This window comes from Medicago sativa, chromosome 1, assembly GCF_051527215.1.
Source record: "Medicago sativa cultivar Bolivia chromosome 1, Bolivia_mono, whole genome shotgun sequence".
NCBI classification, from domain to species: domain Eukaryota; kingdom Viridiplantae; phylum Streptophyta; class Magnoliopsida; order Fabales; family Fabaceae; genus Medicago; species Medicago sativa.
Genome location: NC_140749.1, coordinates 5,047,377 through 5,068,470, shown reverse-complemented (window position 1 = coordinate 5,068,470; position 21,094 = coordinate 5,047,377). Strand labels below are relative to the sequence as shown.

The 21,094-nt window shown below is 33.7% G+C and overlaps 3 protein-coding genes across 4 annotated transcripts; all 3 read left to right on the top strand.

Annotated features, from left to right (window-relative positions):
- Nucleotides 1-826: 826 nt before the first annotated feature.
- Nucleotides 827-3,904, top strand: LOC146951955 (B3 domain-containing protein REM16-like). The gene is made up of 4 exons (XM_085756967.1): nucleotides 827-1,045; nucleotides 2,027-2,585; nucleotides 3,090-3,214; nucleotides 3,366-3,904. Exons 1-4 carry the CDS (start codon nucleotides 938-940, stop codon nucleotides 3,690-3,692), a joined length of 1,119 nt encoding a protein of 372 aa, XP_085613093.1. The 5' UTR covers nucleotides 827-937; the 3' UTR covers nucleotides 3,693-3,904.
- Nucleotides 3,905-6,826: 2,922 nt separating this feature from the next.
- LOC146951954 (B3 domain-containing protein REM16-like) lies at nucleotides 6,827-10,656 on the top strand. 2 transcript variants are annotated; one of them, XM_085756958.1, is made up of 4 exons: nucleotides 6,827-7,098; nucleotides 7,789-8,389; nucleotides 9,428-9,552; nucleotides 10,123-10,656. In XM_085756958.1, exons 1-4 carry the CDS (start codon nucleotides 6,988-6,990, stop codon nucleotides 10,432-10,434), a joined length of 1,149 nt encoding a protein of 382 aa, XP_085613084.1. In that variant the 5' UTR covers nucleotides 6,827-6,987; the 3' UTR covers nucleotides 10,435-10,656. The 2 variants fall into 2 exon arrangements, with proteins under 2 accessions (XP_085613084.1, XP_085613075.1); XM_085756949.1 differs by having other exon boundaries at nucleotides 7,789-8,443.
- A 5,964-nt stretch (nucleotides 10,657-16,620) lies between these two features.
- On the top strand, nucleotides 16,621-20,712 carry LOC146951953 (B3 domain-containing protein Os02g0598200-like). Its single transcript, XM_085757002.1, has 3 exons — nucleotides 16,621-16,913; nucleotides 17,577-18,240; nucleotides 20,363-20,712. The coding sequence occupies exons 1-3, from the start codon at nucleotides 16,809-16,811 to the stop codon at nucleotides 20,419-20,421; spliced, it is 828 nt and encodes a 275-aa protein (XP_085613128.1). The 5' UTR covers nucleotides 16,621-16,808; the 3' UTR covers nucleotides 20,422-20,712.
- The last annotated feature ends 382 nt before the right edge of the window (nucleotides 20,713-21,094 follow it).

The window sequence follows — 21,094 nt, the reverse complement described above, 5'->3', positions numbered from 1 at the left end:
AAATGCAGCAATCTCTAATATTTCTCCTCACTGATGAGCTTTTCATTCATATCATGTTGTGTCATCGTTTGTATATATTTATTGTTTATGTAGACTTTTTTTTCCGACAAGTTTTTGTACACTTACTTAATAAGTTTACAAACAGAATACCCTAATTTCTATGCAGATATGATATGTATTTGGTTGGAAAAATATATTATTACTTTTAGTAAATATCAAAGTGTAATTATGCTTTTTAGAGCTGTACGTGTAATTTAGAAATTCTATTAATTGAAGTGACTTTGTTTTTCATGTTTGTAGAAATTTAAAACAATTATTACAAGTCAATTTTTGATGTTTAACTATAAAAGTAATAAATAAAATTGACCCGTGCAACAATATAATATTGCATTTTTTTTTAACTTTTTTCTTTATAATTTAAAAAAAAAATGAGAAGATAATGCCCCAATAATATATTGTGATAAAATAAATAAACAGTCTTTTTTCTATTCAAGTGTCATTGACGGACATAGTAAGACAAATTTGATTGTAATATTGTATATCTAATAATCTAATTTGCGTTTATTGATCGATCTATGATCTTACGGATCAAAGATTATTTACTCGCACGGGTCAAAAGTTTAGTTACAATCAATTTGTAAATCTCTAAAATCAATTTTAAGCCCCATAAAAATAGAACAAACCAAACATATTAAAATTAATTCTACCCCTCGAGAATCAATTTTGACCCTGGGGTGAAACCAAACATTCATTAATTTGACTAAACACAGACTAAAATAAATGTTTCTCCTCTTATATATATAAAAAATTTGTACTGTTTTGAACTAAGACATTTCTACCTTTCATCTTCCTCGTGAACTGTTGAAGGGTTTAAAGCCCTACTTTAGCTTTGTACCTTTGAACCCTTTCCCTCTCTCTCTCTCTGCTTCTCTTTGAAATGGTAGGAAGCACCAAATCTTGGGAGGAAGAGATTTACTGGAACCATTTTCAGTTCATCCATTTCACCCAATTTCTTCATGGCACCACCGATTTTCAACAACAACTTGTAAGTACTTCTTTTTCTCTTTTCTTTCCTACCATGTTGAAAATTAAAAATGAAACCCTTCTGAAGTGTTCATATTAGGATTTGGATGTTGCACTTTTTCTTACTGCTTTTCAATTTTTTTTTCTTGAATATTTTAACTTGCCCACCTTTTAAATTTTGTTTGTTTTTACAATTGATTTAATTGCAGTTAGTTGTATTGAAGAAAGTTTTGATTTTTGTAAATATGTTGTTAAAGTTTTCATTTTTTGCCATGGTTTTTTATATTTTATACACATAGATATGCTTGTTTTTGACATTAGTTGTAGATCTGTTTTCTTTTTACTTTTTAGTGTTTGTTTGCTTTTGAGATACTTTGTTTTGAGCTTGCATTGTGATAATTAAGTAAATTGTTTAAGGTTCTGTTTGGGAGTTTGCAAGGAGGGGATAAGGAAGTGAATAATGAGATTGATTAATAGCTGTTCATTATTCTTTTCCTGGTTCCGCAAACACTATCTGTGTAAATGTACTTTTTTTAAAAAATAAAATAAAATTGTTAATTAACGTGGCATTAATGACCTATGAAGTACGGACACTTCTCGGATTAGACGTGTCGCGATGTCAGATACGTGTCGTGTCCGACGCCAAAAGACACCGACACATATAATAATTACACTGTATTATGTGATTTTCTCAAATAATTAGCGGTGTTGGCGTGTCAATGTCTGTGTCGTGTCCGATGTCCGTGCTTCATAGTCATGACTATATTACAACTGTGTGAGGGAATTTGAACTTTGTACCTTGAGGTTACAAAGCTAAGTCCTTGCCACTGAGCTAGCACCTCAAGTGTATGTAAATCATGTACATGAGATGATTAGTAAGCTGTTTTTCAAGCAAATAATTATGTTTAGCTGTTAGGTATATGTATATTCGACCAAAATCTGTTACGCTCTTCACCTCAATGTATGTTTTAATCTCAGATGGAAATTTGTATTTTAATTGCAGGCACTTCCTAAAACATTTTCAGACAATTTAAAGAAGAAGTTGCCAGAAAATGTGACCCTTAAAGGTCCTAGTGGAGTTGTGTGGAATATAGAGCTGACAACTGAAGATGATACTGTTTACTTCACAAACGGTTGGCAACGATTTGTGAATGATCACTCTTTGAAAGAGAGTGATTTCCTTTTCTTCAAGTACAATGGCGAATCGTTGTTTGAAGTTTTAATCTTTGATGGACTTAGTTTCTGTGAGAAGGCAGCTTCTTATTTTGTTGGAAAATGTGGTCATGCTCAAACCGAACAAGGGGGTATCAAGGCCAAGGACACAAACAAGTCTGTGGAAGAAATCAATACTACTTTTGATGCGGGTGTGGAGTCTGCTTCCCCTGAGAAGTGCATGGCTGATGCAGTCACTAAGACCACCCCTGTTGCAGCTCCCTCCCAATTAACTGGTAAAAGGATCAAGAAGCCTGTTAATAAATTTACGCTTGTCCTCGGATTACCAAAAGCAGCTACTTCTCATAAGAGAGCACATGATTTGGTGGCCTGTAACAAAGAACACTCAGGTTAAAACATTTCCTCCTTTTTCATTTTTTTTTTTTTTTTTGTGTTGAATACTCTGTCTCCAGCCCAAGGACTGACTAATCCGAGGGGTCCAATCCCGCAGTCCACTTGCGGGGGTCCCATTTAAAAGTCAGAGCAAAGCTTTGTATGGACTAGCCCACCAAAGTTGGCACCGAGGGGAATCAAACCCGAGACCTTGAGAGGAGCACACTCCAAAGTCCTAAGTCTTTCCCTTCCTTTTACTAGTATTAATTATAAATTATTTTGTAACTATAACTAACATTTATTTCTCTCCATCTCTCTAACTAACCTGCCAACAAGCTCCTCTCCATTTTAACCTTTCCCTTCATTCTGGGTCTCAAAAAAATGTATTAAAACTTAACTGATCTTCCCTAGCAAACTGATACTTGTCTGAGAATAAGTATTTTGCATTCAAATCCTTATATTTATGTCAGAGCTTATCCTTTTATTTAAAACTGATGATTAAACTGTTCAATTTCACACAGAGGCATCCATCGTGCATAGAAGTGGGAAGGAAGATGTGAAAAAGATAGCCCAATCATTTACCTCCTCTTTTCCATATTTTGTTAAAATATTTAAAACCGGCGATATCAATGTTTCACGTACTATGGTGAGTTGTTCCCTTTTGTGATTCTTCATTTACCTCCCAATTATGTTGTTTTATCTCTCTGCCCTTATCTTTAAGTAATTTTTGTGGTGTTTCATCTGCTTGACAAACTGATCTGGTTGGAGTATAATATTGAATACTTGTTACATTGTAGAAAATTCCATATCATTTCTCTGCTGCACATCTCCCTGACTGCAAAACAGAAGTTACGCTTCGCAATTCAAGAGGCGAATGTTGGACTGTGAACTCTATCCCATATGCTAAAGGGAGAACAGTTCAAACCAACACATATGCTAAACGGAGACCAGTTCACACCTTTTGTGGGGGTTGGGTGGCCTTTGTTCGTGATAATAACATTAAATTTGGTGACACGTGCATTTTTGAGCTCGTTTCTGATTATGTGATGCAAGTTCATATATCTGGGGTTGGAAAGGAAGGTCTTGACCAGCAAAATGGGAATGGGAAACTTAATAGCATGTAGCAAAGTGTTCCGTTTACCTGCTAACATTCTTGTTTGTGAGACAGAAATCAATTTTCAATGAGGATTTTTATGTAAGAGTCACAGAAGACTTGTGTATTATATACATGTTAGTAAATTCATGTTGTCTCTTCACATCCCAATTAGCTGTATCATCATCACTAATCAAGATCATATAATGTATTAATTATCTATTACACCGCCGCATTTCAGTTCATGTCGTTGCAAAATGTTGGTGATACGATCCAATTCGAGTTAGATTTAGCATGTGGGGTAAACATTATACTGTCATAAAAATGCTATTTATACAAAAAAATCTTGCATACTTTCAAATCAATTTTTGCACTTCAAATTTTTCACATTCAATTTCTCCATAGATACTAATCTTAGTAGGACTTTTGCTAGGTATTCGAATACTAATTTTAGTTGAAAAATTCTTACAAACTAAAACTATTCCAAACTGGAATTATAGGAGAAAACAAGGGCACCTAAAGACACTTTTCATTATCTTCTTCGATAACCTTGAAAATTTTGGCAATGATTTGTTGCCTTTCATTCATATTCAGCTTCCTAACATCAACTTCCTTGTGTTGCATTCTGTTTCCATTCTGGGGTTGAAATGTTTGCATCATACGTGTTTGGTGTGCCCTGTTCTAGAAGGAAAAAAAAAAAAGTGAGTTGAACCCAAATTAGGAGAAAAACTTGTGCAGTACATAAATTATGAGGGGGGAGGGAGGGCCCCCCCCCCCCCCCCCCCCCCCCCCCTCCGTCCCGTTCAGTAGGCTTGTGAAATGTTGGTATCATATTGTTGCAAATTGGATTATCTCAATCTTTTTTCTCTCATTCCCTCTCGTAATTCTCTACCCACCTTTTATGAATAGTTACATGTTGCGAAGAACACACAATTATGCGATAGAAGTCGGACAAAACACCTTACAAAGTTTATACAAGAAATAAGTGCCTCAAGCATGATTGGCACTACCACCTAAACAAACAACACCCAATAATAACACATATCCAAAACACTCTACTAATCAATACAACAAATTAACACTAATTCTAACAAAAATCCTTTACACCACCAAAATTGCCTAACGATTTCCCCACAGCTAAACTACAGTGTGACTTTAACTTCTCAATTACGTCCCACTTAATTAGTGGTATTCCTTTATTCTTTCCAGAGCCATAAAGGATCTTAGCATGCACACCTTTTGGTACTTTGAATAGACTCATATAATAAAGAGGTAAACTATTAAGAAATAAGAACTGACTCCCCAAGCACCAGCCTACCATATATTGATAACATCAGCTTAGCCTTCCAAGTATAGATAGTTTTTTCTGTATGCACTATGTACTGTAGAATAGGGTTCCACGTTAATAGAGAATTTGGTCTAAAGAGCATCCTTTCACAATAGAGGGTCTAACTAGCGACCCTTTCACTAAAGAGCATCCTTCCACAAGACCAACTTTATTGAATTTGAGAAGTACACATTAAACATAATAAATGTTTTTTTTTACATCTTTCATCTTATCCATCATGAAATATTATCACCATTAAGTTCATCAATAAAATTAGGTTTGCTCTCGTTTACTTCAAAAAAAGTTGTTCCTATAAAATTTGCAAATTTTGCTTTTACTTATGATATATTTTTCTTTAATTTTTGGTCTTTCAAATAGTTTGTCATCACTTTTAGTCTTCATTTTTAAGTCAACTCATTTGCATCATTCAATTTTTCTTTTTATGCAGTCATGTTTGGTATATTATAAAATTTTCTCTTGTGAATATTTAGAAATTTTCAACAAATGATGAATTAAATATGAATTTTTATGTTTTTGACGTTTAAAAGTTAATATTTAATTAATGTTTTGTCAAAAAATTCTATATTTTTTTGGTGAAGATTCTTACAATATTCTAAAGATTCATGAAAAAACTCATTCAAAAATATGAAATGTACATATGATCTGACTTAAAAGTAAGGATAAAAAATGGTGACGAAAAAATATTTGAATGACCAAAAATTGAAGAAATTTTTTAGACGGACTAAAAAATAATTAAAAATGTATAGGAATCAAAAACTTATTTAACTCGTCATAAAAGTTTATCACATCGTTTAGGTTGTTTCAAGTTCATCATGCATTTTTTTATTCGATACCTAAAATTTTCATTTGAATTGGACATGTCATATTAGATAATATACTCATTGAACCAATATTGATTCAACTTAACATATATTTTGAAAGAAAGTTGGGTAAACTATATAATACGTTCGATATGATTAAAAAAATAGTAAGAGATTGAACATGACAATTTCAGCTGTATTGTTTTGATTTTAAAGTTATTTTTTGGAATTGGACAAATTAGAGAGAAGAGATTGGGCTAAATAAAAGTTTTGTCTCTCACTAAACCACAACACAACTTTTTATCGCAAATACAAGTTATACAAAATATCAAAATAACCTTTTCTCCACTAAACATCATGCAAGACAAAAGTTGTTTAATGATTAGTGATATTTGTATAACCAATTTTAGACAACTTTTGTGACCGCCACTTTTTCTCTCTTCTTATTGGATAAAAAAAGAATAGAGAGAGAAAGAAGAAGAGAGAGACTAAAAACACATGTGAGTATGAGAGAGTGAGTTGTCACAAAAGTTGTTAAAAAGTGGTTGTATAAATATCATTTCTTTTGTGTAATACCTTAAAAGTTTGTCTTGTTCTATTTTATGTTGTGTTGTCTTGTGATGTTACTTACTCTTTAGCGGATCAACACACCCATATAGGTAAGAGGGCCGCCTCTTTCCCTATTATGCTGAGGAGCCTTTGCAGAGGTCATTTAGCTAGGCAACTGCTCTGGTTTTTCCTGGTTAATAAGAAACGTGACCGAGTTGGTAAGAAGCGTGATGTAGTTGTGCGTTTCAAATAATATCATTGATTGATATCGTAATAAAGTGGACCTGAACTTAGGGTAGCTCAAGTAAGATCAATATTTTTTTTGGTAGAATTTTAAATAAAAAAAAATATGCTAAAAATAAAAAACATATTTAACTCTCTAATTTCAAGTTTCAACCCATTCAAATTCTTCTACACCCAGGTTGACCTATGACAGACTAAAATGAATGTTTATACTCAACACAAAGTACATTAATAAAATGTTTGTACTGTTCTGAAACATCTCTCCACCATTCATCTTCCTCGTGAACCGTTAAAGGGCTTAAAGCCCTATACCCTTCTTTCCTTTTTCTTCCTCAAACCAAAAAGCTTGCAACTTTGAACCATTTCACTCTCTGCTTCTGTTTGAAATGGAAGTAGATGGAAGCAGATCTTGGGAAGAAGATATTTACTGGAATCATTTTCAGTTCATCCATTTCACCCAATTTCTTAAAACTACCACCAATTTTCAACAACAACTTGTAAGTATTCCCTTCATTCTTTTTCTCTTTTTATTTCCTTCCATGTTAACAAAAATTAAACCTTCATAAGGTTTTCATACTTGGGTGTTCATGCACTTCAATATTTGAACTTGCCCATCTTTTTAATTTTGTATCTTTTTGCAATTCCTTTAACTGCAGTCAGTTCTATTGAAGAAAGTTTTCAGCTTTTGATTATTGGATATGCTGCTGAAGTTTTCTTTTTTTGCCATATTTTGAACATATAGTATAGATACTGATATGCTTGTTTTTACATAATGGCTTAGGAACTTTGACATTAGTTGCAGATCTGTTTTGAGACACTTTGTTTTGAGTTTGCATTGAAATAATTAAGTAGATTGTTTAATAGCTGTTTTTCAAGCAATTAATTATGTTTAGCTTTTAGGTTTATTATTCCTTTCCTGCCTGGTTCTGCAAACACTATCTATGTAAATATGTACTTTTCAAAAACAAAATTAAGGGGGAAATTTTGATATTGGCCATTTTCAACCGTCCCGAGGGGATTTGAACCTTGAAGATTGAGGTTACAACACTGAGCTAGCACCTCAAGTGTATGTGAATCATGTACTTGAGATGATGATTAATTGCTGTTTTTCAAGCAAATTATTATCTTTAGGCTCTTCAACTCAACGTATCTTTTAATCTCAGATGGAAATTATATTTTAACTGCAGGCACTTCCTAAAACATTTTCAGACAATTTAAAAAAGAAGTTGCCAGAAAATGTGACCCTTAAAGGTCCTAGTGGAGCTGTGTGGGATATTGGGTTGACAACTAGAGATGGTACTGTTTACTTCGTGGGCGGTTGGGAGCAATTCGTGAAAGATCACTCTTTGAAAGAGAATGATTTCCTTGTCTTTAAGTACAACGGTGAATCTCTCTTTGAGGTTTTAATCTTTGATGGAGTTAGTTTCTGTGAGAAGGCAGCTTCTTATTTTGTTAGAAAATGTGGACATGCTCAAACTGAAGAAGGGGGTAGCAAGGTAAAGAACACAAACACATCTGTTGGAGAAGTCAATACTGCTTCTAATGGTGGCGTTGACTGTGGTTCACCTGAGAGATTTCGGGTTCGGCGTCTTGACAGTATAAGAACACCATTAGCTGTACCTGTCAAAACTACTGATAAAATGACTTTAAATGCTTTTATTGAATCTGCTTCCCCTAAGGAACTCCCCATCTACTTTCCCAAACAACCAACCGGCCAAAGGACCAAGAAGCCAGCTAATGAAGTTACACCTGGCCAGACTAAGAAGCGAGGAAGACCGCCAAAAGAAGGTAATTCTCGTGAGGGAGCACTTGATTTGAGGGCTTCTAACAAGGAACTCTCAGGTTAAAATATTTTTTTCTTTTCCATTAAATTTTACTACATTAATTCCAGCTTATTTAGTATCTATAACTTTCTGATGTCATGGATTTTGTGCTGCACATGCTTTGCTCTGAAGTTTGTAAAAGCTTAAGAAGATAACTCCATGTTCATTGCACAAACTAGTTTTTTCCCCTTTTTTATAATGGTCCTAAAGTGGTTTATCAGTATCTAATGATACACAGGAGTCCTATCTTAATTCGATACTAAACTGAACCCAATTGATGCGAACATCTAGTTTGTATCTATTTGGACATGAATCTCATTTTGAATCCTGATTCACTATGATGAATTTTGATTAATTCTAATGAATCAGTACCTAAACTCAGAGTAGCCAACCAGTTTTTTTTGTCAAATTTGTATAACTAACCACTTTTCTTTTTGTCATTTGATTTATGACTTCAATCAAGAATCATTTTGAAGTTTATATATAATGTATTGGCTTATTATTTTGTTATGTCACTTGTTTTTACTTAAAAATGACATACTTTCTGATAGGACCTTAACTTTAGCAGATGACATAGGCCTGAGTGACAAAGGGAATAAGCCCAAATTGTAGGCAGTTTATGTGAGGAGAAGCAGTAACAGAGAGGAGGGAAAGTGAGAATTAGTGGATTGCTTGAGGATTCGGTTATATGAGGTGGGAGTTGTGGAGAGGAAGAGGGCATCGAGGAAGAATCATTGTTTTGTTTGGCCAGAGAATAGTGTCTTTTCACTGTGTAGAGCATTGCTCTTTGGGCTGTAGGGACTTATCGTCAATAAACACTCGCGTTCCATTTGCAATTCCCGGTTTCTCTTTAATTTCTCGCTTCTGTTATAATAACTCATCTGATCTTCTCTAGCAATCTGACACTTGTCAAGGAAAGAGTATTTTGCACTGAAATTCGTATATTTATGCCAGAGATTATCCTTTTATTTTAAACTCATGATTGAATTGTTCAATTCCACAGAGGCAGCACAGTCAAGGTTATCGTCAGCAAAGGATGAGAAAAAGTTAGCCCAGTCATTTACCTCAACTTTTCCATATTTTGTTAAAATAATCAAAACATTCAATGTCGATGGTCCACGTATTCTGGTGAGTTGTTCCCTTTTGTGATTCTTAATTTACCTCCCAAATAATGTTGTTTTATCTCTCCGTCTCTATCTTTAAGTAACTTGTGTAGTGTTTCATTTGCTTGAGAAACTGATCTTGTAGATTAAAGCATTTCTCCTTTTATGTATGGAGGATGGTAAGCATGGATTAAAGTATTGTAGATGTACACATTACCAGTAAAAGACGATTTCAATGAAAATTTCATACATAATTCCATCCTAATTTATGAGTCAATCTTGGTAGATTTGAGCTATGCTTGTACTTGCGCTTCAATGCATGTTTGAGTGATATTTCAATACTTTGTGAAGATGCTCCTTGACAAACTTCTCAACTACTGCGATGACATTTACAATTTGATTTCTGTGCAATGACTCTGTTGTGTTTCTCCAAGAAGTACCAATTGTAATTGTTAGTTTTTTGCCTTAAAAGTTAATATTTCCTGTATTAAGTTTATTGGTCGTATTATTTATGTGAAGTTTTCATCCCATTCAATGTGCTTGGCATTAACACTGAAGCTCTTGCTAATACTGATTTATAATTGATATAATGCAGAATATACCCCATCAATTTTCCATAGCGCATCTTCCAAACGGCAAGATAAAGATTATTCTTCGTAATTTGAAGGGAGAACAGTGGACTGCTAATTCTGTTCCTAGAAGTAGAGTGCATACAAGTCACACTTTGTGTGGAGGATGGATGTCTTTTGTTCGTGCCAATAACATAAAGCTTGGAGATGTCTGCATTTTCGAACTTATAAATGACTGTGAATTACGTGTCCGTGTTGCTGAGGTCGACGAAGACGGGCTAGTCTCCGAGGTTCAAAAGGAAAGTATTGATCATCAAAATGGGAGTTGTGAAACTTAATAGCATGTAGCTAGCTACTGCTCCATCTACTTGCTAACATTCTTGTTTGTGAGACAGATCAATCAAGCTCCAATGTATCATCATAATTCATGTTGTATCTTAGATTCTTAGTATATGTTTTAGAGGTCACCATTCACACCCCAATTAGCTGTATCATCACTAATCAAGATCATAGAATGTATTTAACTATATACATCTATTATGCTACTGATTTTTAGTTCATATCATTGTGAATTTGTGATTGTCTATATAACATTCCGTAGGCTCGTGAACTGTTGGTCAGGTAGAGGTAAAACTATACTTGATTTTTGTCTCGTTTACTGTCTTCAAGGATATGCACACATCCTAGAAAATCACGCATGCCATGCTAACAAGTGTCTTAAAGACACTCATTACTTAACGAACTCAATAAAAAAAAAAAATACCAAAATTGTGGTTTTGTATAACAACTATTAAACTAAAAAAAATTGACTACAGTGTTTAAATACAATATTTCTTTATACTAGTTTTATTGATAAAATAAATTATATCGAGTATTTTTTTATTAATAATAGTTAGTTGAATAGTTAGATGAATTGAGATAATGGTATATATATAGGAAAAGGAAAGCAATTGAGAAATGAAATAATAATACTCCATAAGACAAACAACAAATATTCCCTCCATTCTAAATTATTAAGAAATGATTCTTTAAGAAAAACAGTTGGACATGGTAATAATTTTAGGGTCATTCGAAGGAATAAAAAAAGTTGAGTATTACTTTTCCCACCCTATGTTTTTCCTCGCGCGCCCTATTTTTTTCCAAAATTACCCTCGGAGTTTTCCGGATTTTATAATCCGGAATGATGTTTTTCCAGAATTTTTTTGATTTTAAGCTTTCTATTGCTGTGGAATTGGTTATGTACAAGCTACAGATTTTAAAAATAACGGTGCACTTAACATTTATGGAGAGAGGTATATTCTGCAATGTGCTGCAGATTTTAAATATAATATGATTGATATTACTGAGTTGTCTTTCTTAATTTCTTTCTTCCAAAGGCATAAGCACTGAATGAAGTTTTCAAATACTTGTTAGGTCATGATTCTAATGCTTTGAAGTGAGTATTGAAACTTTACTTGTCTCATTCATCACAAGAGTTATGGATATGTCAACTTCATACTTTGAGCATTGTTATGTAGAGAAATAAGTACTCCAACACCGGGTTCCAATGATTTATTCTTCCCGACAAAATATCCCAACCATTTTTTATGCAATTCAAAGCTTGTTTATGGAAAAAAGTATTGGTCATACTAGAGAAATCCTCCAATATAATCACATTCCGGATTACAAAATCCGAATTGTTTAACGTATTCCGGATTATGTAATCCGGAAACATCATTTTTCACCCTATTTGTTGACTTTCAACGTGAGTTACGGATTTTTCCGGATTTTGTAATCCGGAAAGCTCAAAAAATAGGGCGCGTTACATGATTTTTTCGGATTACATAATCCGAAAACCCCCTAAACACCCTTTTTTCATGGTGCTAATGCAATCCGGATTCTATATTCCAGAATGCACCAGCACCAAATTTTTCTTATGTAACAAATCTTCTAAAATTCTATGTGCATCTAAACTCTTAGAACCAGGACAAACTTTAAAAGTAAGTGTCCTTAACGATGTTGAATTTGCAAGTACGAACCGTATCAAACTCATTGCATGCTGAGAAATTCTACATGCTCTAACATGGATATTCACCATCTGCAGATTATTAAGGCAATCACTACTGCATTCTAACTCTTCTGAATGATCCGACACTTGTACGGTAGAAACATCGATGTAACTCTGAAGTGTGAAAATTAAAGTGTCAAAATACAACAATAAGAAATAAGCTAAGAAGCTTAGGTAATCATGTTTACATGTATAATAAGTTCAACCAAGCCAGGAGCACATTGGAGTGCACTAACAATATACAAAAGTTCTCCTCTATCATTTGCTCCATGATTTTTACACCTAAAATTCAAAATTTCATCATTTATACTTTTTTTCATGGTGCTAATGCAATCCGGATTCTATAATCCGGAATGCACAAGGGCATTTTTGGAAAATTTACAGGGCGCGGGAGAAGACCATAGGGTGTGAAAAGTACTCCCTCCGGTCCTTATTATAAGAAAAAGTTGACTTTTTAGGTTCATTGTGTAAGTGATGTATCTAGTCTATATTTATAACAAGATACATTAACTATTCTATGAACCAAAAAAGTCAATTGTTTCTTATAATAAAGACCGGAGGGAGTAATACTCAAAAAAGTTAGCCACTACACATTTTCTAAGACATGATTCTTTAACAATGACCCATAATTTTACCAAGTTAAGCCTATTTATTAGTAATAAATATATGTTCGGCAATGTCTTGGCTAATACTCCCTCCGTCCCTATATGTAACCTCCCTTTGCATTTTTCACATTTCTTAATAAAAGTTGTCAGTGTAATTAATGTGTCTGTTTTGTATGTTAATATTACTAAATTGTCCTTTGTTTTTATGTGTATTAAATTTGACTTTTCATATTTCAAGATAAGTTAATAGTATTAATTAGGGGTATATTTAGGAAAAAAATAATAAATGCATCTAGTAATTTAAAAAGGGGTTTATATTTAGGGACAAAAATAAAGTCAAATAGGTGCTTAGATATAGGGACGGAGGGAGTAAAAAAAGTGCAATTAAAACTAAATGTCTTAGAATTAATGATGCGTTAGAATGATAAAGCTATACACCCTCCGGTCAAAAATATAAGCAAAAATTCATGTTTTAGATTCATTCAATAAATGATGTATGTGGTCTTTATTGTAGACAACATACATCATTTATTGAATGTATCTAAAATATGGACTTTTGCTTATATTTGTGACCAGAGGGTGTATATTTTATTTGAATTATTTTTACTTTTGCTGAAACAACACTCCACAGTACCAACTTTATTGGATTTGCTACTTCAAAAAAAAAAACTTTATTGGATTTGCTCACATACTCTCGTAACATTATGAAATATTCTTTCTTCATATTAGGGTTGTTCACAACATTTAGGTCGTTTCGAGTTTATCAGGTTTTTTTATTCAATGCCTAGATAAAACCTAATAAATTTGATAAAATGCTAATCGAACCAAATTATATCACGACACAATTTTCTTTCTTCTTTAGTGGAATTGGAGAGTTGATTGAAATGGGAGTATTATTTATTAACCAAATTGATTTTCATAGATTCTACAAGCAGAGAGTTACTTGAGGAAAAAAAATATATATATAAAAGGACAACCAAGTTATTAAAATCGAGTGGTTAGTGAAGTTTACGAAATGACAAATCGTTCATAAGAACATGAATTCTAATCATGGATTGAACAATTCTCGATCAGGTTATACGTACTTCACTATCAAGCAAGTCAAGCTGACATTGCCCACCAATATTTAAAGAATAATATTATTATCATATTATTGAAAAATTGAACCCTCGATTGTTCAATTATATGGATCCTAGATGCATAAAATATGCAAGGTTCAGGGTTCAAACCATGACCACCACCAAAAAAATATGGATCCTAGATGATAATCAATAAAACAACCGGAGTGTATTTCACACTTGAGTGGACCATATGTCCCATCCTCATCCTCATACTATTCACAAAGTGAATCCTCGGTACTGGTGTGTTGTATCGAGAACCAATAACACGCAATTAGAAAAAGATACCCACCTTTCTCCTCACATTATTCACAAAGTGACTTTGTGGTACTAGTGTTATATGGATAATCAGTAACACACAATTAGAAAAAGATACACAATAGCAACTAGGGTGTTTTAACGCTTGAGTGGACCCTCTTCCCCCATCCTCCTCCTCACATTATTCACAAAGTGAATCCTCAATACTAGTGTTATATGGATAGTCAGTAACACACAATTAGAAAATGATAAGAGGAGAGTTATACACACAAATGATAAAAACAACTAGGGTGTTTTAACACTACACGCAATTAAAAAAAATATAAAAGGAGAGTTACACACGCAACCGATAAAAACAAACTAGGGTGTTTTAGCACTTGAGTTGAGTCATGCAAGTGCATGTTGGCATTGCCCACTAAAAATCAAAGGGAAACGTTTCTATCATAATATTGATAAACTGATTCCTTGAGTGTTCCTTGTACGAATCATAGATGATAGTAAACGACAATTTCAAACAACTGGAGCATTTCAATATTTGAGTGGAGTCAAGAAGGTAGCACTCTGGCATTATCCAATGTGAAATTAAGGAAAATAATCTTATGACATTATTCACAAATTAAATCCTCGGGAGTAGTGTTACATGGAACCAATAAAAGAAACACAATCAGCCATGATAAAAACAATTGAGGCAGGTTAACACTCAAATAGAGCCAATCAACTAACACAATCTCATTACCCACTAGAAATTAGGGGGCAAAATGATCCTGTCGCATTATTCATTGATTCAATCATTAAATTCAATGTTCTATAAGTGGTTGTAAAAACAAGAGTAAGAGAAATGATAAAATTGAGAGAGAATTTGAAAATGACAAAGTGAAAACAAGACTACAAAGATAAAGATGTGAAATCCATTTTTCACATTTAGAGTAAAAAACTCATTCTGGTCCTTAAATATATGAAAAATTATCATTATAATTTTTTAATTTAGCAACATTACTTAAACATTTAGGGTGTTTTCACACTTGAGTGGACCATCTACCCCATCCTCATCCTCATACTATTCACAAAGTGAATCCTCGGTACTAGTGTTATATGGATAGTCAGTAACACGCAATTAGAAAAGGATAAAAGGAGAGTTACACAAACAACGGATAAAAACAACTAGGGAGTTTTAACACTACACGCAATTAAAAATAATATAAAAGGAGAGTTACACACGCAACCGGTAAAAACAAACTAGGGTGTTTTAGCACTTGAGTTGAGTCATGCAAGTGCACGCTGGTATTGCCCACTAAAAATCAAAGGGAAATGTTTTTATCATATTATTGATAAACTGATTCCTCAAGTGTTCCTTGCATGAATCATAGATGGCAGTAAACGACAATTTTAAACAACTTGAGCATTTTAATATTTGAGTGGAGTCAAGAAGGTAGTACTCTGGCATTGTCCAATGTGAAATTAAGGAAGATAATCCTCTCATATTATTCACAAATTAAATCCTCAAAACTAGTGTTACATGGAACCAATAAAAGAAGAATCCTCGGTACTAGTGTTATATGGATAGTTAGTAACACGCAATTAGAAAAGGATAAAAGGAGAGTTACACAAACAACGGATAAAAACAACTAGGGAGTTTTAACACACGCAATTAAAAATAATATAACAGGAGAGTTACACACGCAACCGATAAAAACAAACTAGGGTGTTTTAGCACTTGAGTTGAGTCATGCAAGTGCACGCTGGCATTGCCCACTAAAAATCAAAGGGAAATGTTTTTATCATATTATTGATAAATTGATTCCTCAAGTGTTTCTTGCATGAATCATAGATGGCAGTAAACGACAATTTCAAACAACTGGAGCATTTTAATATTTGAGTGGAGTCAAGAAGGTAGTACTCTGGCATTGTCCAATGTGAAATTAAGGAAGATAATCCTCTAATATTATTCACAAATTAAATCCTCAAAACTAATGTTACATGGAACCAATAAAAGAAACGCAGACAACCATGATAAAAACAATTGAAGCAATTTAACACTCGAACAAAGGCAATCAACTAACACACTTATCGTTATCCACTAGAAATTAAGGGGCAAAATGATCCTTTTCACATTATTCATGAATGTTCCTTTTCAAATTTTGAATGATTTTCTTATGAGAGTACCACCTAAAAATTTACCTATTTAAAACTTGTATTTTTACCTATTACAAATATTAGCAAAAATAGTAATAAAATATAAATTGAGAAGTGATAATAACATTTTCTCTAACATCTACTCTATCATTATGTGAAATACAGAAGGAGTGTGGATATTACCACTTTAATACGTAATATATTTTCAAAATGTGAATCATTTCAACCAATAAAAGAGCAAATATTAAAGAGAACGTTGAAAAATTAACCTAATTTTAATATGAAGGTGGATGCACCTATAATAATTTTTCAAAAGTTACCCTCTATCAATTCTTTAAAATTACGGTGGTTTGTCGTGATTCTGACGCAACCAAACATACACAACATAGTGTTTCTCTCCTCCTTATTTAAACAATTCATCTTCCTCGTGAACTGCCAAAGGTTTAGAGCCTGTACCCTTTCTGTTCCGTTCTTTTCTTGACTGTAACAACTTCAACCTTTCCTTTGATAGCTTCCAACTTTGAACCATTTCTTTGTCTCTCTGTTTCAAAATGGGAAGTGTGAACCGATCATGGGAGGAAGACATTTACTGGACCCATTTTCAGTTCATCCATTTCACTCAATTTCTTCGCAACACTGATTTTCAACAACAACTTGTTAGTATTCCCTTCATTCTTCTTTCCTTCCATGTTCTTAAGTGTTCATATTTGAGTATTCATTACATGCACTTCATTTCATGTTCATACTATTTTCAACTTCTTTTATTTTTTTATTTTTCATTATTTTAACTTGCCCACTTTTTAATTTTTGTATCTTTTTACAATTACTTTAACTGCAGTTAGTTTTTTTTTGAAGAAAGTTTTGAGCTTTTGATTTTTTGATATGCTGTTAAAGTTTTTTTTTTTTGCCATGCTTATTATATTTATATACTTAGATATGATTGATTGTGTATATAATATGAAGCACGGACACGGAAAGTGGACACTGACACGCTGACACCATTAATAATTTGAGAAAATCACATGATTCAATAATTCAATGTAATTATATGTATTGGTGTCGTGTCGGTGTCGGACACGACACATATCCGATACCGGGACACGCCTAATCCGAGGAGTGTCTTTGCTTCGTAGTGTATATATAATGGCTTGGGAACTGTTGTAGATCTGTTGTTTTTTCTTTTGAGACAATATGTTCATGGATTCACCATCAAGCATGGTTTTGTGGATTAAAGAAAGTGAATAAGGAGATTAAAAATGACTAGTGTAAATTATGTACTTGTGATGATTATTGATTAATGTTGATACATTTATTTGCAGGCACTTCCTAAAACATTTTCAGACAATTTAAAGAAGAAGTTGCCTGAAAATGTGAACCTTAAAGGTCCTAGTGGAGTTGTGTGGAATATAGGGCTGACAACTAAAGATGACACCGTTTACTTCACAAACGGTTGGCAAGGATTTGTGAATGATCACTCTTTGAAAGAGAGTGATCTCCTTTTTTTCAAGTACAATGGCGAATCGTTGTTTGAAGTTTTAATATTTCATGGCGAGACCTTATGCGAGAAAGCAGGCTCTTACTTTGTTAGAAAATGTGGAAAAGGTCATACTGAGCAAGAGGGCGACAAGGCAAAGGTTGCAAAGAATTCTGTTGAAGAAGTCAACACTGCTTCTAATGGCGGTGTTGAATGCGGTTCTGAGAAATTTCGGAAGCTTGACACTATAAGAACACCATTAGCTGTACCTTTCGAAAATACCAATGAAAAGACTTCTAATGCTGGTGTTGAGTCTGCTTCCCCTGAGCAGGTCATGGCTGATGCAGTCACTATTGCGGTTCCCTCCCAAACAACCGGCAAAAAGACCAAGAAGCCTGTTAACGAAGTTACGCCTGGCCAGCCTAAGAAGCGGGGAAGACCAGCAAAATCAGCTACTTCTGGCGAGAAAGCAATTGTTGATTGGGTGGCTTGTAGCAAGGAAAACTCAGGTTAAAATATTTCTTTCTTTTTCATTAACTTTTAGTACATTAATTCTAAATTATTTACTAACTATAACTTTCTGATCTCACGTTTTTATATGTGCTGCACATGCTTTGCTATGAAGTTTGTAAAAGCTTAAGAACACAACTACATGTTCATTGTCCTAACCAGTTTGTTTTCCGGTTTTTATATTGGTCATAAGCATGGTTTTCAGTATCTTGTGATACATGTGATTCGTACCTTGATTCGATTCTAAACTGAACCCAGTTGATACGAATCTCTAGTGTTAATCTATTTGAACATGCATCTCATATCATTCTAATGAACCACTCTACCAAAACTTTGAGTAGCGAACCAGCTTTTTTTTTTTGTTGTCAAAATTGCATAACCAACCACGTTTCTTTTGTCATTTGATTTATGACTTGAATCATGAATTCTTATGAGGTTCATATACGATGTATCAACTTAATTTTGAGGGAAAGTGAGAATCAGTGGGTTAGCTGGGGATTCGGTTAATATGAGGTGGGAGTTGTGGAGTGATAGAGGGGGTATCATGGCAGAATCATTGTTCTGTTTTGCAGAGAATTGCGTGTTTTCTTTGTGTAGAGCATTGCTCTTCGCGCAGTAGAGAATTGTGTGTTTTCCTTCTGCATGCCTTTTTGACCATCATTAAAATACTAGCATTCCATTTCTAATTATTGGTTTCTCTTTAATTTCTTGCTTCTGTTATTTCTGGTTTGAAACAAATTAGTCCGCCTGCCGAATTAGTTGAAAGGAAACCCATTGTTCAGACCCTTTGCCAGTAAGTTGGTCGAATCGTTTTGATGGCAGGCCCTTTACCAACACTTCTGCTAATTGATGCAAAAGAATGTATGTTGTAGTTATCAAACCATTGTCCAACTCTTCTTTAATGAAGTGCCGATCAATTTCTATATGTTTTGTCCTGTCATGCTGAATAGGATTATGAGCAATGCTGATTGTTAATTTATCATACAACACAGCTTCATTGGTCCTTCACATTGTATCTTCAAATCATTCAGTACCATCTTCATCCATAGGAGCTCACATATTCCTTGTGCCATAGGTCTAAATTTATTCTCAATGCTTTATCAAGCCACTAAACTATGCTTCTTACTCCTTCTAGCAACTCAATTTTTGCATAGGAAAGCACAGTAGATGGAAATAGATCTTCTATCCCTCACTGAACCTGCATAATCAACATCAATGTATGCCTCCATAGTTAGTCTTCCTCCTAATTTAGATAAGAGTCCTCTCCCTAGGGTGTCTTGGAGATATCGTAGAATATCGTCTACAACTTGCAAATGTCTCACCCTCGGACCATTAATGAATTGACTCACCATACTAACTGCACAAGCCAAATCTGGACCTATGTGTACCAAATAAATCAATTTCCCCCCTAGTAGCTTGCCAATTTTGGCAATTCCCTCCTCAAAGCTTGTCTTGTGATTGGGAATACTCAGAGAGAATTGTGTGTTTTCTCTGTGTAGAGCATTGCTCTTTGGGTGGTAGGGATGGATCCCTTCTGCATATCCTTTTAACCATCAATAAATGCTCACATTCCATTTGCAATTTTTGGTTTCTCTTTAATTTCATGCTTCGGTTATTTCTGGTTTGCAACACTTTTATCGCTAATGTATTTTATGATTCATAATAAGATTTGATTCGTGATTCGGAAAATAGGTATTTCAATTCACAATTTGAATATCGATTTGATAACCCTGGTCCTAAGTTAGACTCGGGTATGAGTTGATGTCTTAACTGCAGTCTTTGACTGAGTATACTAAGATTGTACAAAGCCTTTTCCAAATTTTTGTTACCTACCAATATGTTGATGGAAGGCCCTTATCCAGGTATGAAACAGATTTGACGCAGGACGTATCAAGTCATAATAAGTATATTGAATAACACATTCTAGAAAGTGCCACACTTGTGTAGCTTTACCAATATGCTTGAGCAATGCCTTATCTTACATTGAATGGGGAAAACTGTTTTTAGTTGAAAAAAAAAAAAATGCAAACATGGTGCTTTCCATGATCTCTCATGGCTCAAATCGTTATGCTTTATTTAGATTACTCACCATTTTTTTTTCTTCATTCCTCATAATTTCAGGGAGCAAAGAGAAAGATGTTGATGATCGTGAAGATCGTGAAATTGAAGGTGGAAGCTGACTTTTTTTCGGTTATGAGTTTATGTTCCTTCAGAATAGAAGGTTATGTTCTCTTGTAAAAAAAAAGAGAGAAGGTGAAGCTTATGTTCCTTCAGAATAGTTTGTGCTATCTGATTTTTCTACAAATATGTAACTCAATGCTCTCTTGAGTCTTGATGGGTGGCTTATTTCTTAGTAGTAGATGCATGGACAAACTCCTAGAAATGGTGCCAAACTCCTCAAATAGTTTATGTGATATATCTATCCTTTGAGAACAATATATTGCCTAGTTAAGGGTTGATTATGTGTTTTATTAGTATCTTTATTAGTAATCCTATTATGTGAACTTTCTTTGAGTGTCATAAAAATTATTTTTTGTTAAAAGTTAAGGGAAAGAGTTGTGCCACTAGAATAAGAAATATCACACATTGTTGCTATAGCAAAAAATATGCTCTTGGCTACTAAATGGAAAATTTAAAAAGGCTAGATATATCTTCTTAAAAAAGAACACTTCAATCAAACCAAATTTATTTGCAGCTAAGCAATGCTCCTTACAATGTCTGCATTATATAATCATGTATGTTTTGTGTAGATAAATTGAAGCACCCGAATAGATTTATTCATACAGATTTCATTGTCATACATGATAACAGATTGCACGTTTTCTCTAAAAAAAAAACACAGATTGCACATTA